The 13,365-nt window shown below is 45.4% G+C and overlaps 2 protein-coding genes across 2 annotated transcripts; one reads left to right on the top strand and one right to left on the bottom strand.

Annotated features, from left to right (window-relative positions):
* The first annotated feature begins 31 nt into the window (after positions 1-31).
* LOC100840753 lies at positions 32-3,549 on the top strand. The gene is made up of 6 exons (XM_003575006.4): positions 32-395; positions 1,692-1,807; positions 2,182-2,308; positions 2,869-3,023; positions 3,109-3,171; positions 3,254-3,549. Exons 1-6 carry the CDS (start codon positions 114-116, stop codon positions 3,279-3,281), a joined length of 771 nt encoding a protein of 256 aa, XP_003575054.1. The 5' UTR covers positions 32-113; the 3' UTR covers positions 3,282-3,549.
* A 505-nt stretch (positions 3,550-4,054) lies between these two features.
* Positions 4,055-9,110, bottom strand: LOC100840449 (chaperone protein ClpD1, chloroplastic). Its single transcript, XM_003575005.4, has 12 exons — positions 8,181-9,110; positions 7,659-7,828; positions 7,341-7,570; positions 7,139-7,247; positions 6,920-7,047; positions 6,721-6,822; positions 6,366-6,647; positions 6,158-6,282; positions 5,780-6,074; positions 5,438-5,671; positions 4,783-5,013; positions 4,055-4,573 (listed from the first exon to the last, which is right to left on the bottom strand). Exons 1-12 carry the CDS (start codon positions 8,795-8,797, stop codon positions 4,262-4,264), a joined length of 2,835 nt encoding a protein of 944 aa, XP_003575053.1. The 5' UTR covers positions 8,798-9,110; the 3' UTR covers positions 4,055-4,261.
* Between the last annotated feature and the right edge of the window lie 4,255 nt (positions 9,111-13,365).

Raw genomic sequence — 13,365 nt, 5'->3', positions numbered from 1 at the left:
CAAAGACCAAAGAGTACCGTGGGGATAAAGGGGCCGTTTCCCGAGACGCCGAGACGCGAGGAGAGAGGCGAGGCGAGTGAAGCAGAGGGATTCCAGTTGTGAATTGTATTGTGATGGCCTCCTCGTCGTCGCCAGCGATGCAGGCGCGCGGCGGCAACCCCCTGGAGGAGTGGAGCGGACGCGTTAAGGCACTGGAGGCGGGGTTCCGGGCGTGGATGGCAAAGCAGCCCATCTACATCGAGGCGGCGGTGACCACGGCGGTGGGGGCGGTGCAGGGCGGGGCGCTCGGAGGACTCATGGGCTCGCTTACAGCCGATGCGGGATCGCCGTTTCCCGTCCCGCCGCCGCCGGCCAACGCCAACCCGCAGGCCATGGCATCTTTCAAGCAGGCGCAGGTTGCCAACCCTATCGCATCGTCTGCTCAATTTATTTGTTCCTCTTGATGAATTGTTTCCTCATAACTGGTTATGTGTGAATAAAGATTGGAACATGTGTCATCTCAAAACTATAATACTTGACATGTTAATCTAACTGGTTGAATGCCCGCTCTTCGCTACGAATGATAAAAAAAATGCCGCCCAGCATATTGTTTTGAGAGCATGCTACCCCGGAGTATTGATTCATCTCGTTGGGCTCGGCCTACTCCATATCCTTGCCTCCACTGCTGTGCTTGGCCAAGATCCACCCAGGCTGATGTCATGACGCCTTGGTGCTCTGAGCACACCACCACGCCTTTGGTTCTGCGCCCATATCTGGTTGAGTTTGTTAGTTTGTTGGCAGTTGGGTTTCTCAGATTTTTGCTAGACGTCTTTTGGGGAGTTGGATATTGGAAGGGAGAGGAAAGATTTAGAACACATACTAGTCCTACCACTTACCAAAAGTTTACTCCCTCCATTGTAGGAGCTCTTGTTCACAATATAGGGCATATTTCCAATGCAAAGCATGTGTGTGTTTCCCAAATAAATATCTAGCTTTATGTTTTTCACTTCCTACTTGCATGCATTGAATTACATTATATTATATATTGTAGTTACGGTGTAGTCGCTAATTCCTCAGTAGTCTACAAGAAAAAATACACCCCATATTTTGAAACATAGTTAGTAGTATAAAAATCTATATAGTATATGTTCGTAAATTAAGCAATCTCCCCTAGTTTCATGATTCGTCTACTTGTTTAACTCAACTGTAATGCCGTCATTGTCCAATGCAATGAATTTGTATGGATCATCTGAGTCTCTTACTAACTAGCGACATTTTGGGTCAAGAGTGCATTTTTGCAGTTCTGCTAGATGCAAATTGTTGTAAACACAAATACACAATGTTTGTTCTGGTATAGAATAATATATAGGTGAGAGAACCAACAAAGTCATGTGATGAGGAAAGATGGACATAACTAAAATATGAAAAATAATTTGATAAATACTTATGTTGCAGGAACATCTACGGCATGTGTTCGGTCACTAGCCCCAAGTTAGAACAGAGGAAACTCATTTATCTGCACTGTTTATTACTTCACTTGCAATCTAGCACTTGTGACTTGTGAGCAATACTATATGATGGTCAACTTGGTTTTAGGCTGCCATTTTCAAGTTCGTGGCATGGCAATGTTGACAATTGACAGTAGAGATATCTCCAGTATCTTAAGTTATAACTTCTTACACATCATGGTAATCAATCTGACTGACTTACAGGCTTTAGCTGGTGGACCATTAGTGCAAGCCCGGAATTTTGCAGTTATGACTGGTGCAAACGCAGGCATATCATGTGTTATGAGAAGGATTCGTGGAGCAGAAGACATCCAGGGCAGGTGAGGCTTTGAAATTTGTTTTGTTTGGCAACTACATTTCAAGGAGTAAGAACTTGTATCATCAATTTAGCGTGTGATATATGCATCTTAATCTAGCAATGCTAAGATGCAAAAATGTTCCTTTTGGCAATGTGCCACTAAAAGTGGTCCTTATTGTGTGTCATCATATTTCTGGGCATGCGGTCATTAGTTCTAAGTAATAAATAAATACTCCCTCCGATCCATATTAGTTGTCAAAATATTACATGTATCTAGACGTTTTTTAGGCATAGATACATCCATATTTGGACAAATTTGAGACAATTAATATGGATCGGAGGGAGTACATGCTTCCTACTTTATGCATGACAATTGTCCTGTTTGTATTTGTGTAGCATGGCCGCTGCTTTTGGTTCTGGCGCGCTGTTCTCCCTAGTGAGCGGAATGGGAACTCCTAATCCAGTTGCAAGTGCCATTACATCTGGTGTTGCTTTTGCTATATTTCAAGGTGGCTTTTTCATGGTAACGACCTAGATATGTTTGTTGATTATTACAATTTTGAGTCATTTTTCTGTTCATTCCATCTTATCACAAAATTCCATAGTTGAGCTTTTACCTTTTATAATGTATAATGAATCTTGTTTCATTGGTTAAATTATATGGCCTTATTAAGATGTTTGACATATCCAAAATCTTCCAGTGAGAAGGTTGCTTCGGCATTTCCATTTACAAACTTCATTGTGAAATAAATATGGAACACGGCTGCATGTGGGATCCACCTGGAGCCTTACAGGGCTTGGGTCTCCAGAAAAAAGAAGGGAAGAAATCTTGGGCACGAATAACAACTAATTCTTGAGAACAATTTGATGTAAAAAAAATCTTGAGAACAATTTGTTAGCGAGTTTCTTGATTATGCTTAAACTAGCATGATCATGTCAAAAGAAGTACTTTGTACTGAATCTTCCTTGCCTTTGCAAAATTACTATCTTGTTAGCTTGTCATCAAGGTGCAACTAGCTGATATGATTGTCGACCTGGTATTATTGTTGTGTAATAATTTTCTTTACCGGTCTATACATGTAGATTGGGCAGAAGTTCACAAAGTCGCAGAGTGTCAGTGAAGATACTTATTATTCCAGTACAAGGAGCATGTTGCAAAAACTAGGCCTCCAGAAATATGAGAAGAATTTCAAGAAAGGTCTCCTTACTGATCATACCTTGCCCCTCCTTACTGACAGGTACCGTGTCTAGGTTCAGCTATGTTCTACACGCTTTTAGTTATGCATGTATAATGCACTGACACTATACTTGATGTTGCTTCAGTGCTCTGAGAGATGTGAAGATCCCCCCTGGCCCCAGACTTCTCATACTTGATCAAATAAAAAGGTTTGCAATCACCACGCAATAACTTTCTGGTTCTATTTTTTTTCCTTTACTTGAATGTGATCCTTTTTCTACATATTCCTAGGGATCCTGGGCTGGCAAAAGCACGGTGAACAATTGGCGCTATCTGCTAGTGGTTATTGTTGTAGTTGGATAGACTGTATTATCCGAATCTTTGCTCTTCTCTGTGTTGATGATAAGCTTTCTAGTCATGGCTACTTAAGAAAAAAAAAGGTATGTTTGTAGTTATTATTGGACAGCAATCAGTTTGCATTTCCTTGAAATTTTCAATGATAATTAGTTGCAGGCTTGTGATGAGGTTCTTTGAATCATTCTGATCTATGTTTTGAAGAGCAATAAGTTTATTTTGTTGGATTGTTTCACAGTGAAGTATAGTTTTTCCTCTGTTTGGTATTAACTAATAAGTGTCGTAACTTTGTCTAGATACGCATGTACGTATAACTGGTTATAACTGGTTACATGCGTGTTTTGCAATTTTAGATACGCATGTACGTATAACTGGTTACATGCGTGTTTTGCTAAATACAAAATTGCGATACTTGATACCGGACGAAGGGAGTACTAAGTTACCATGGAGGTGACAATATTCTTTCTCGTCAATACCTACCACTTGTACCAGTCTGGTCTGGCCTTATTTTTTTTTGTAGTGTTGCGGAGGGCATGGCTGCAAAATGAAGTTAAGAACTCCCGTGCAAAAATAGGGCTCGCAAGGTGTGTCACGAATAACCAAAATAAGTTTATCCCGATAAAGAAAGAACCTAATAAGTAAGTTTTTCACTTTTCCAATGTACTGTACTTTGCTATACCTGGAGTAAACTGTAGAGGAACGAAACGAAATTCACTGCCAGTAACATCCGGCAGATGGTAGTTTCAAAATACTCCAATATATTTGCTGATGTGAAGGACAATATACAGTTGGATAATTTAGGACAAGACTATGTCGACATGTCGTGACAAATTTACTGAATGTTATGTACATAATGAAATACTCCGAGTCTACCTATCAAAGAATTACTAATCTCGTTGCCTGAAAGAATGAAAAATTAGACAACTACTCTACGGCATCAGAGCTTCAGAATGTCCGTGTTGGGTCAGACAATTGAACGATCTGCTTGTTCAGATGGCTCAAGCAAGGCTTTCCTTCATCGTCAGTATCCACCAATATCGTGTCGCCAGGCTTGTACTCACCGAACAGAATTGCTTCACTGATGACATCCTCCATCAGGTGGGTGACTGCTCTCCTCAGTGGTCGTGCACCGTAGCTCTTGTCATAGCCTTCTTGGCAAATCAAGCCTTTCATTGCGTCGGACACCTCTAGCCCTATCCCAAGGGCTAACAGCCTACCCTTCAGTTCTTGTAGGATGATATCAAGAATTGCTAGCATCTGCACGTGTGTCAAGGAAGGCATTAGCGTCTCAGGATACAAGGAATCTCACATGTGTCATTATGTCAGCAATTATTTCCGTTTACTTATATCCTTGAGAGCCTGGCTAATGACAGCTGTAGTAAACTGACATTCGGTATATATGTTCATAAGTTTACTGAATATCAGTAGAAACCAATTCAGAGGACAGTATAAGTGAGAAAACAAACCTGAGTCTTCTCCAGAGGACGGAACACAACCATCTCATCAATTCTATTGAGCAATTCTGGGCGGAAAAATCCCTTGAGCTCTTCCATTACGAGGGATTTCATTGCAATATACGTGCTTGATTCAGTATCATCTGTTGAGAAGCCTATGCTCCGCCGTCCACTCGAAATTGACGTAGAACCAACATTTGATGTCATGACAATCAATGTATTCTTGAATGAAACTCTGCGACCCTGTAGTCCACAGAAAACGCTAATTGTCAATAAAAAATATTCAGCATATAGGGAACTACCTGAGCTAATTCTATGGGAGAAATAAGCCTTATTGTATCTGGAACTGTATGCTACCGACATCTAATTTCTTGGGAGGTTTAGGAATATTTAAGCAAGTTCCATCCTAGAGGTGTACAAGAACAAGTCTGTCTTAGCATCTTGATCTGCATGTTCTCATGATAGCTAATCTCGAGAATATATCTCCAGTAAGAGTTTGGCTAGTAAAGGAATACTAGACAAGTACTAAGGACTCCAGGTTAAGACTCGATCAAACTTGCCTGACAATTATACTGTTCAACGTCTAAAAAGACCAGTTTGTACTTTATCTATGGACATGTAACAAAAGAGGTTGCATATATAATTATCATATCTAACGATTCAGCACCTGTGAGTCTGCCAGATGTCCATCTTCGAAGATTTGGAGAAGAATGTTGAAAATATCAGGGTGAGCTTTCTCTATCTCATCAAGTAGTACCACGGTGAATGGTTTTCTCCTGACTGCTTCTGTCAAAGTACCAGTTTCACCATATCCAATGTACCCTGGAGGGGAGCCTATCAGCTTGCTCACGGTGTGCCTCTCCATATATTCGCTCATGTCTAATCTAAGCATAGCAGATTCCTATTCAGAAAAAGGAGGACATCTTGTCAAGCCACATTCTATAAAAGCATATCGAATGTTAGTGAAATAGCAACAATATGATGATCAGAACATGATCGTGTGACTTACCGATCCAAAGTAACTTGCTGCTAGAGCTTTGGTAAGCTCGGTTTTACCAACTCCTGTTGGACCACAGAAAAGGAGTGTAGCAATAGGTCTGTCAGGGTCACTGAGGCCAACACGTGATCTCTTCACCGCTCGTGATATTGCAACAACAGCATCATCTTGACCAATGACACGCTTTCTGAGCTCATCATCTAGTCCTACTAAAATCTTTTTATCATCAGCAGTCAGCTGCTGGACTGGTATACCTGACCATAGCGAGGCCACCCTTGCAATTTCCTCTGTTCCCACTACAACTGGCCTGCATTTTAACAAGTTCCATGGTGAGAAGATATGTAGGGAACAGAGTTTACCCCTGTGAAATGTTAAGATGAGAAAACTTACTCCTCAACTGAGGGTGATGAGGTAGATGTTGACCCAGCCTTCTCTTGACATTGTTTTTCGGTGTTACTACTATCATTCTCTTGAGCGTTCTCATTTGGAGAATATTTTGTCTTGTTAGATAACACCTGAGTAATGAAGGACACTAAAATTTTAAATATTATCAAATGAATGATATTTTTTCCCAACATATCCAGTACAAGATATTTACCACTTCATGCATGGCCTTAACAGCTTTTATCTCTTGCCAGTATTCATCTGGTGCCTTTAAAAGAACAGAAGACTGCCCTTCTTTCTTCCTTTGAAATGATTCAATACGAGCTCTACTGCCAGCTTCATCAAGAAGATCAATAGCCTTATCGGGAAGCTGTCTGTCAGGGATATATCTTGCTGACAAATAAACTGCTGCATTGATGGCCTCTAAAGTGAACTTGCATTTATGATAAGTTTCATAGTTCTCACGAAGACCAAGCAAAATTTTCACCGCATCTTCCTGCATTAATTTTAAGCATGGTTAGGAAAGAAACATACCCATGCTAAACTTTCGTATGAAAATATCTTCATACCTGGCTAGGCTCCTCTACTAAAACTGGCTGGAACCTGCGTGCCAAAGCCTTATCCTTCTCAAAATGCATTCTATGTTCATCTAAAGTTGTAGCTGCAATGCACTACAAAAAAATATTTCCAGTAAGATATGATACATGATAAAAATAGATATGTTTTCTACAAGACACCGCTAAGTAAGAAGCAGGATGAATCAAATACCTGCAATTCACCTCTAGCAAGTGGGGGCTTGAGCAAATTGCTAATGTCAAGGCCAGCACCCTTACTCTTTCCAACAGTTCCGGATCCAATAAGATTGTGAACCTCGTCAATGAAAAGAATAACATCACCTGCACCAAAATTAAGCATTCGTGACTTTTTATGATCATGTACAGGATCTTTATATATCTGATAACACTTCAGATTGCATTATGAACTCACCTGCTTCACGGACTTCACGAATTAAATTAGTGACCCTGGACTCCAATTCGCCCCTTTCTTTGGCACCAGCAATGAGTAGACCGACGTCCAGTGACATTATACGCTTTGCCTGCATATATAAGTTTAAATTAGGAATACTACTAATGTGCGAGCTGAATTTTACAATGTATGACTCTATCCATCACTCCCAGTTTAAGCTTACCACGAGGTAAATGGGGACATCTCCATTTGCAATTCGAAGAGCCAGCCCTTCAGCAATTGCAGTTTTACCAACACCCGCCTCACCCAGAAGAATAGGATTGTTCTTTGTCCGTCGGCATATTATCTGAACTACTCGTTCAATCTCCTCCTCACGGCCAATAATAGGGTCAATGAAACCTCCACTAGCTTGTGTGGTCAAATCTAAACAAAATTGATCTAGTGCACCCTTCTCTGAAATGGAGAACACAACAAGTTCCCATTGAAGTTCCATGACCTAAAAAAATGATCATAAGCTTACATAAAACAGATGACTCCTGACCTTTCTTTTTACTCAAGGATTTGGTGAAGGCGGATCTTCCGGCTCCAGCAGGAGATTTCTCAGGTACTTTGAAAGAAGAGGCTCCTGCGGGATCTCTGCCATCTTTTGCAAGCTCCCCTTGAAGTCGGGCAAGTGCAACTGATGCTAGCTGACTCGGATCGGCTCCCAGGCTACAACAAATAAGTTATGATTGGTGATGGCACTATGACAGGAATGGTGAAAAGGACAAGACTTCTTTCCAACATCTCAACATGATATACCAATCAGTAAAATCGGTTAGTTCTGACGGACCTTGTTTCTGGATAAGTTAACATCCGAGGGTAGTATTACAGTTAAGAGTATTAGCACACTTTGGATGATAAATTTGAGTAACTGTCTCGTGCTTACAAGGGAAGAGGCATTAACGATGATCTCAGTACTCTATGACAAAAGATTGGCGACATACGTGATTATTTGATCAATAGAGACGGAATGAGCAATTGGTTTGAAATATGATTGACGAATTAGAGTAGTGATAGGTACCTTCTGAGTAGAGTGTTGGTGGTGGGATCGTCGAGAGTGAAGAGCGCGAGGGCGAGGTGCTCCGGGGAGATGAAGCTGCAGCCCATGTTCTTGGAGAACTCCACGGCCACCTCGAACACACGCTTGCAGGTTCCGGAGAAGGGCACGTCCGTCTCCAGCCCCGAGCCCGCCGGCGGCGGCGGAGGCGCTCCCGCGTCCTGGGCGCCGATGCTGCGGCACTCCTCGCGCGCGCGCTCGATGCTGATCCCGGAGGAGAGGAACCCCCCAGCGGAGCGGTCCTCCGCGACGAGGCCCAGCAGCATGTGGCGCGGCGCCACGGCGCCCGCGCCGAGCCCCTTGGCCTCCCTCTGCGACAGCACCACCGCCTTGACGGCCCGCTCCGTGAACCGCTCGAACACGGACCTGATCACCGCGCCCCCGCGCCGCACCCGACGCGCGTGGGGCTGAGCCTGCGCCGGCCTGGCGGCGGCCGGGCGCAGCGGGTGCGCCAGCACCACCGCCCTCCCGCCGCCGCCGCCCACCGCGCCCCAGTACCGCGCCGCCGGCGGGGCGAACCTCCTGCCGACGCGATCCCCGGCGAGGACGGAAGACGAGGTGGAGCAGCAGCACACCTCCATCGATCGTCGGCACTTACCGATCTGTACCCCCGCTTCTATTTGGTGCGTGGTGTAGTCCTCTACTGGTATAGAAACGGGCTCCCTCCAAATCTTCCAACGAAATGAACAACACCCTCTGCTTTAATTTGGTGCGTGGAGTATAGTGAAGAAAAAGTGGGCGTTAATCGAGCCACTACGTATCGTGCCGCGTGTACTACTACCGTCTACTACGCGTGGTGTATCGTATCTACTTGGAGTGTTGGCGAGCGAAGCGAATGGATGAATACTGCAGCGAGGGAGGAGGTGGAAGACGGAGTATAAAAACATCGGGACGGAAGGGGGAGGAAGCACGCAAGGAAAGAGGCTCCCGATCGATGGCATCGAGTCGGGAAGAAGGACCAACTGGGACTGTGCCTGCGTACGGGACAGGAGGAAAGGGATGGGTGGTTTTGGTTTCACCCGCGTCGGGGGCCTCGCAATTCTACCGCACGCCACTGCGATGCCCACCTCGGCGGCCGGTCAGGAAGGCGTGGCGGTACGTCCGACTGCGATCGAGGGCCGTCGGGTGGACCGGCGTGCGCCGCGCGGTTGGTTCCGGTTTGGCCGCTGTTTCGGCCGTTTCCGAGCTGCCGTGCCGTGCCGCGCCGCGCGAGGTCACAGCTCACGTGGACGGGTGGGAAATGTCTCGTTTTACATACAGTTTGCTGGCTGGAGTACGTACGATGCGACCGGTCGGTGGGCCGCGAAACGTGGTTAACCGTCACGCTCTTGCCCAGCGGGGAGCCAGAGGAAGAGGATCCAAATTCCCGGGCTTTGATCTTTCACACCGCCACATCCCACATGCGTCGTGCCCCTCTCCGTCGGCGACGTGGCCGACGGGTCTTCCAGCTCGCGTCCGTGTGTATGCACACCGGAAGCTTCTGCTACGATCCGCTTCCGACTAACTCTCTCGTGTAGTCGTGTCAAACATCCACGTTTCTGTTGCGTGTGGCCAACTGGCCGGGGCTCTGAATTAGTAGGGGGGAAAAAACAAATATCTGAACAAAGCACGTAAGTACCTACGTACTGTACGTCGCAACGGCATGGGGGGTCAGCAACATAAAACACACTGTCTGTGACTTATCAACGCCGACGGCGTTCTCAATGGGCTTGTTAATCATGCTTCCTGCGTGGTGCACCATACGAGCTGTAACAGGTAATCTTGCGGTATCTCATCCGTAGAGAACAGAACTAACTGAGGCTAGTCACTAGGGTGCGTGCTGGCCTCTTGCTCGCCACTTCTAAGCCAAAGGCGCGCCGTGCGCCAAATATGCACCCCAACTGAATTACTGAAGCTAGCGCCACTTTTGGACCGCCGGTGGTACCTAGTCCATGCCTACCATGGGGACTTTTCCCATCCCCTTTCGTGGCATCCATTTCTACTTACACGTACGTACGTGGAGTATATGGCTGGATTAGATCCCCTCCGCGCGAAGAGGGGCGGAACTAGGAAAAAAATAGCCTGTTGCACAACTTTGACAAAAACACAAATAAATTTATATGCAATTTCGACCAAAAATTCTTTAGCCTGGTGTCCTGATGCTGCTAATTCACGGTGCACCATCAAAAATTAGGTGTAATTATCACTAATTTTCCTTTTGGACCATGCTGTCTGTGCGCTAGGCAGCCTCCACCTAGCTACGCCCCTCGCGCGAAGCACACCTGCGCACCCCGTTTCATTTCAGCGTTTCAGGGCTGAGGGAAATTAACGAATTTGGACCGAAGCGCCAAATATGCACCGAACTGAATTACAGTACTGGTAAAAATTCGTTAATTTCCAAACACTCTGCCACTTTGGACCGAAGCGTTTTGTTCCTAAATAAATCAAAGCCCAACTGTTTAACATTGATGAGAGTAGTTCCGCCTGATTGATAGCAGTTCAGTGCATGCATGCAGTGCAGAACTTAATGCACTATGATATGTTTTCGACGAGCTCATTGTCAACCAACGACCAGATCGCGACGGGAAGTGGAGCTGCGCACGAAACGCAAGGAAGGTGTAGGACGATGCAATGCTAGCACATGTTGACGCAGTAACGTGCCGGGGAAGGTGAAAGACGGAAGGCAGGTTTCCCCTACACGGCTGGTTGCCTGGTTGTCACTTGTCACTTTCCAGTCTCTCCACTTCGATGGCAAACGGTATTTTTTTTCCTTCACTTATTTCCTTTTTGTTTCTTTGAGGCTCAGATGAGTTCTATTTCATTGCTTCTCACTTGCGCTAGTTGACTATACGTTTTCAAACATGTTTTGCGGAGCAAAGCTTGGTTTTCCCCGGGTGGTGTGGTGTGATGGTTGACTCGCTACGGCGTCTCAGTCGTGACAGCTACATCAGGATTCATTGTATTGGGGGGAGGGGGGAGGGGTGCAGCGTGGCGGCATGTCCGACGGCGGTGGTAGAGATCAAGAACTGGGCTGTGGGCTGTGGCCCTGGTTCACCGACGGCAGCGGCTGTCCGTGGTCATGTGGACGACACAATGTCGGATCTTGAAATGCTGATGCAATGATGCCTTTCGCCTCTATGTTGCTTCCAAGATGGAGAAGCCACCTCCTTGGGCCGCACAGCTTCCGAGGATGGCGGGGGTATGGGATGCCTCCTCCACCCTCACCCTTGCCGTGTAGGACATGCGGATCTCTTGCGGGCAGTGCACGGAAGAAACCAGCGTCTCGGCCGGGCGGTTCTGTTTGGGGAAGAAACGATCAGCCTGGAGAAGGAGATGGTGGAGATATACTGCAGGGTGGTTTTCACAAAAGGGAAGCCTTAATGGGAGGGGCTTTTCGCACAGAGCAAATTAACTGGAGGTGGGATCTCCACGTGAGAATCGTAGCCGCAGGCAGCAGATCGGATGGTTAACGCTAATTTGATTGCACGATTGCATTAATGAGGTGTGATGCGAACGCAGTTATGGCGATCTTTCACGATACCAAAGAAACAACAAGAACAACTCAAGAACAGTAGAAACAACACTCAATATTCGATTGTCGATAACTAGTTCGGTTTACAAAAGACGCAACCCAAACTATAGTATTTGTGAACCTATGAAGAATCACAAGGGAGAATCACCAAGATCCTATCTAGATCAAAGGACATACCTTTCAATACACACACGAAAACTAACGCTCGACGAACACGAGTGCTCTCAGCACATACACAACCACACATGGGTGTCTACAACTCTGAAATCTGAACCCATGTCAAAGAGAAGGGTGGTGAATACTTATACTAGGAACATCCCTTCTAGTCAGGTGAAAGAAACCCAAAATGAGTTTTAAAAACGTGTGGCTCTACCTTGGAAAGGAGAAAACTTGTGGAGACTCGCGCAGCAGTCAGTTCCTGAACACTTTGCATTGGAACTCTCATATCTTTTGATTTGCGCCTTCAAATCATGCTCCGTTTGTTGTGCCTGCAAACTGACTTCAAGTACTAGTTATTATTGCTCTCTACACATGCTGGACCATTTCAGAATGGTGTAAAAAGAGGTGGAAACTTGGAGCACGAAATCTGAAGTGGTATCTCTCCAATGTACACAATTGTTGTATCCTTTTTTGACTTTTCCGGCAATGTGACATTGGTAAGAACATGGTTTGCGACATTATTTTTCTTGATCATTTCTTGGGCTGTATCAAGGTGGCTGCACAGCAAATGGCCCCTTAATTTAGAGGCTATTGCTGCAGATGTTTTTAGGAACAAGACCAGATATGAACCCGTCAAATACAGAGGGATTCATCTCCGGTATGAATAAATAACAAAGACCTCAAGCATCGAAAAAGAAAAAAAAGAACTTAGGCCTCATATGTAAAGTACGTTAACCACAACACCACTAGCTTCGCCGCAAAAAACACTACTTCCTTCATTACATAATTCTTGTCGAAATATTACATATATTTAGACGATTTTTAATAACAGATATATCCATTTTTAAACAAATTGAGACAAGAATTATGGAACGGACCGCACAACTTTCGTTTCTCGTATCGCAGCCTCCAGCAATTCAGCGCCATAGCGACACTGGGTGAAACAACCTAAAGAAAAAGAAACCGATGATCTATGGCCCCGTTCTTCCGGGGCCGAAAGAACAGGACTCGGCCCATAAATCCAAATGCACCCTGCCCGTATCCTAACATAATCGAGTCAGGCCCAGAGGAGTAGTTACATGGGCTTTTTCCTCGAAAGAAACGTTTCTTGGGTTCAGGCATGAGTGCATGACTGCCTGTTGAACAGAAAGCCGTACATCCGATCGCGGGCTGGCGGGCCATATATACGAGACGTTTCACAGCCCAGATAATCGATCATTCGAGCGTGCCTTGCTGACGATGGGTGCCAACTGCCAAGTGCGATGGTGGTGGAAGATGATTAGAGATCACGAGGTGTTTAACTTCGTGTTGGCTGTATCTCGTCCAAACCAAACGCGTGTTTCGTGATCGGATGCAGAAGAAGAAAATATGAATCTACCTTTCAGTACCAAAGTGTGGTGGTGGTGCACATGAGCCACACGCTTGTACGCGGGCGCGTTAATGTCGATGGCAATTGGCAAGCACCGGATTCATGATCTA

The sequence above is a fragment of the Brachypodium distachyon genome, chromosome 3 (assembly GCF_000005505.3).
Source record: "Brachypodium distachyon strain Bd21 chromosome 3, Brachypodium_distachyon_v3.0, whole genome shotgun sequence".
In the NCBI taxonomy this organism is placed as follows: Eukaryota; Viridiplantae; Streptophyta; class Magnoliopsida; order Poales; family Poaceae; genus Brachypodium; species Brachypodium distachyon.
The sequence above is the reverse complement of the archived record's forward strand: the minus strand, read 5'-3'. Positions and strand labels throughout refer to the sequence as shown.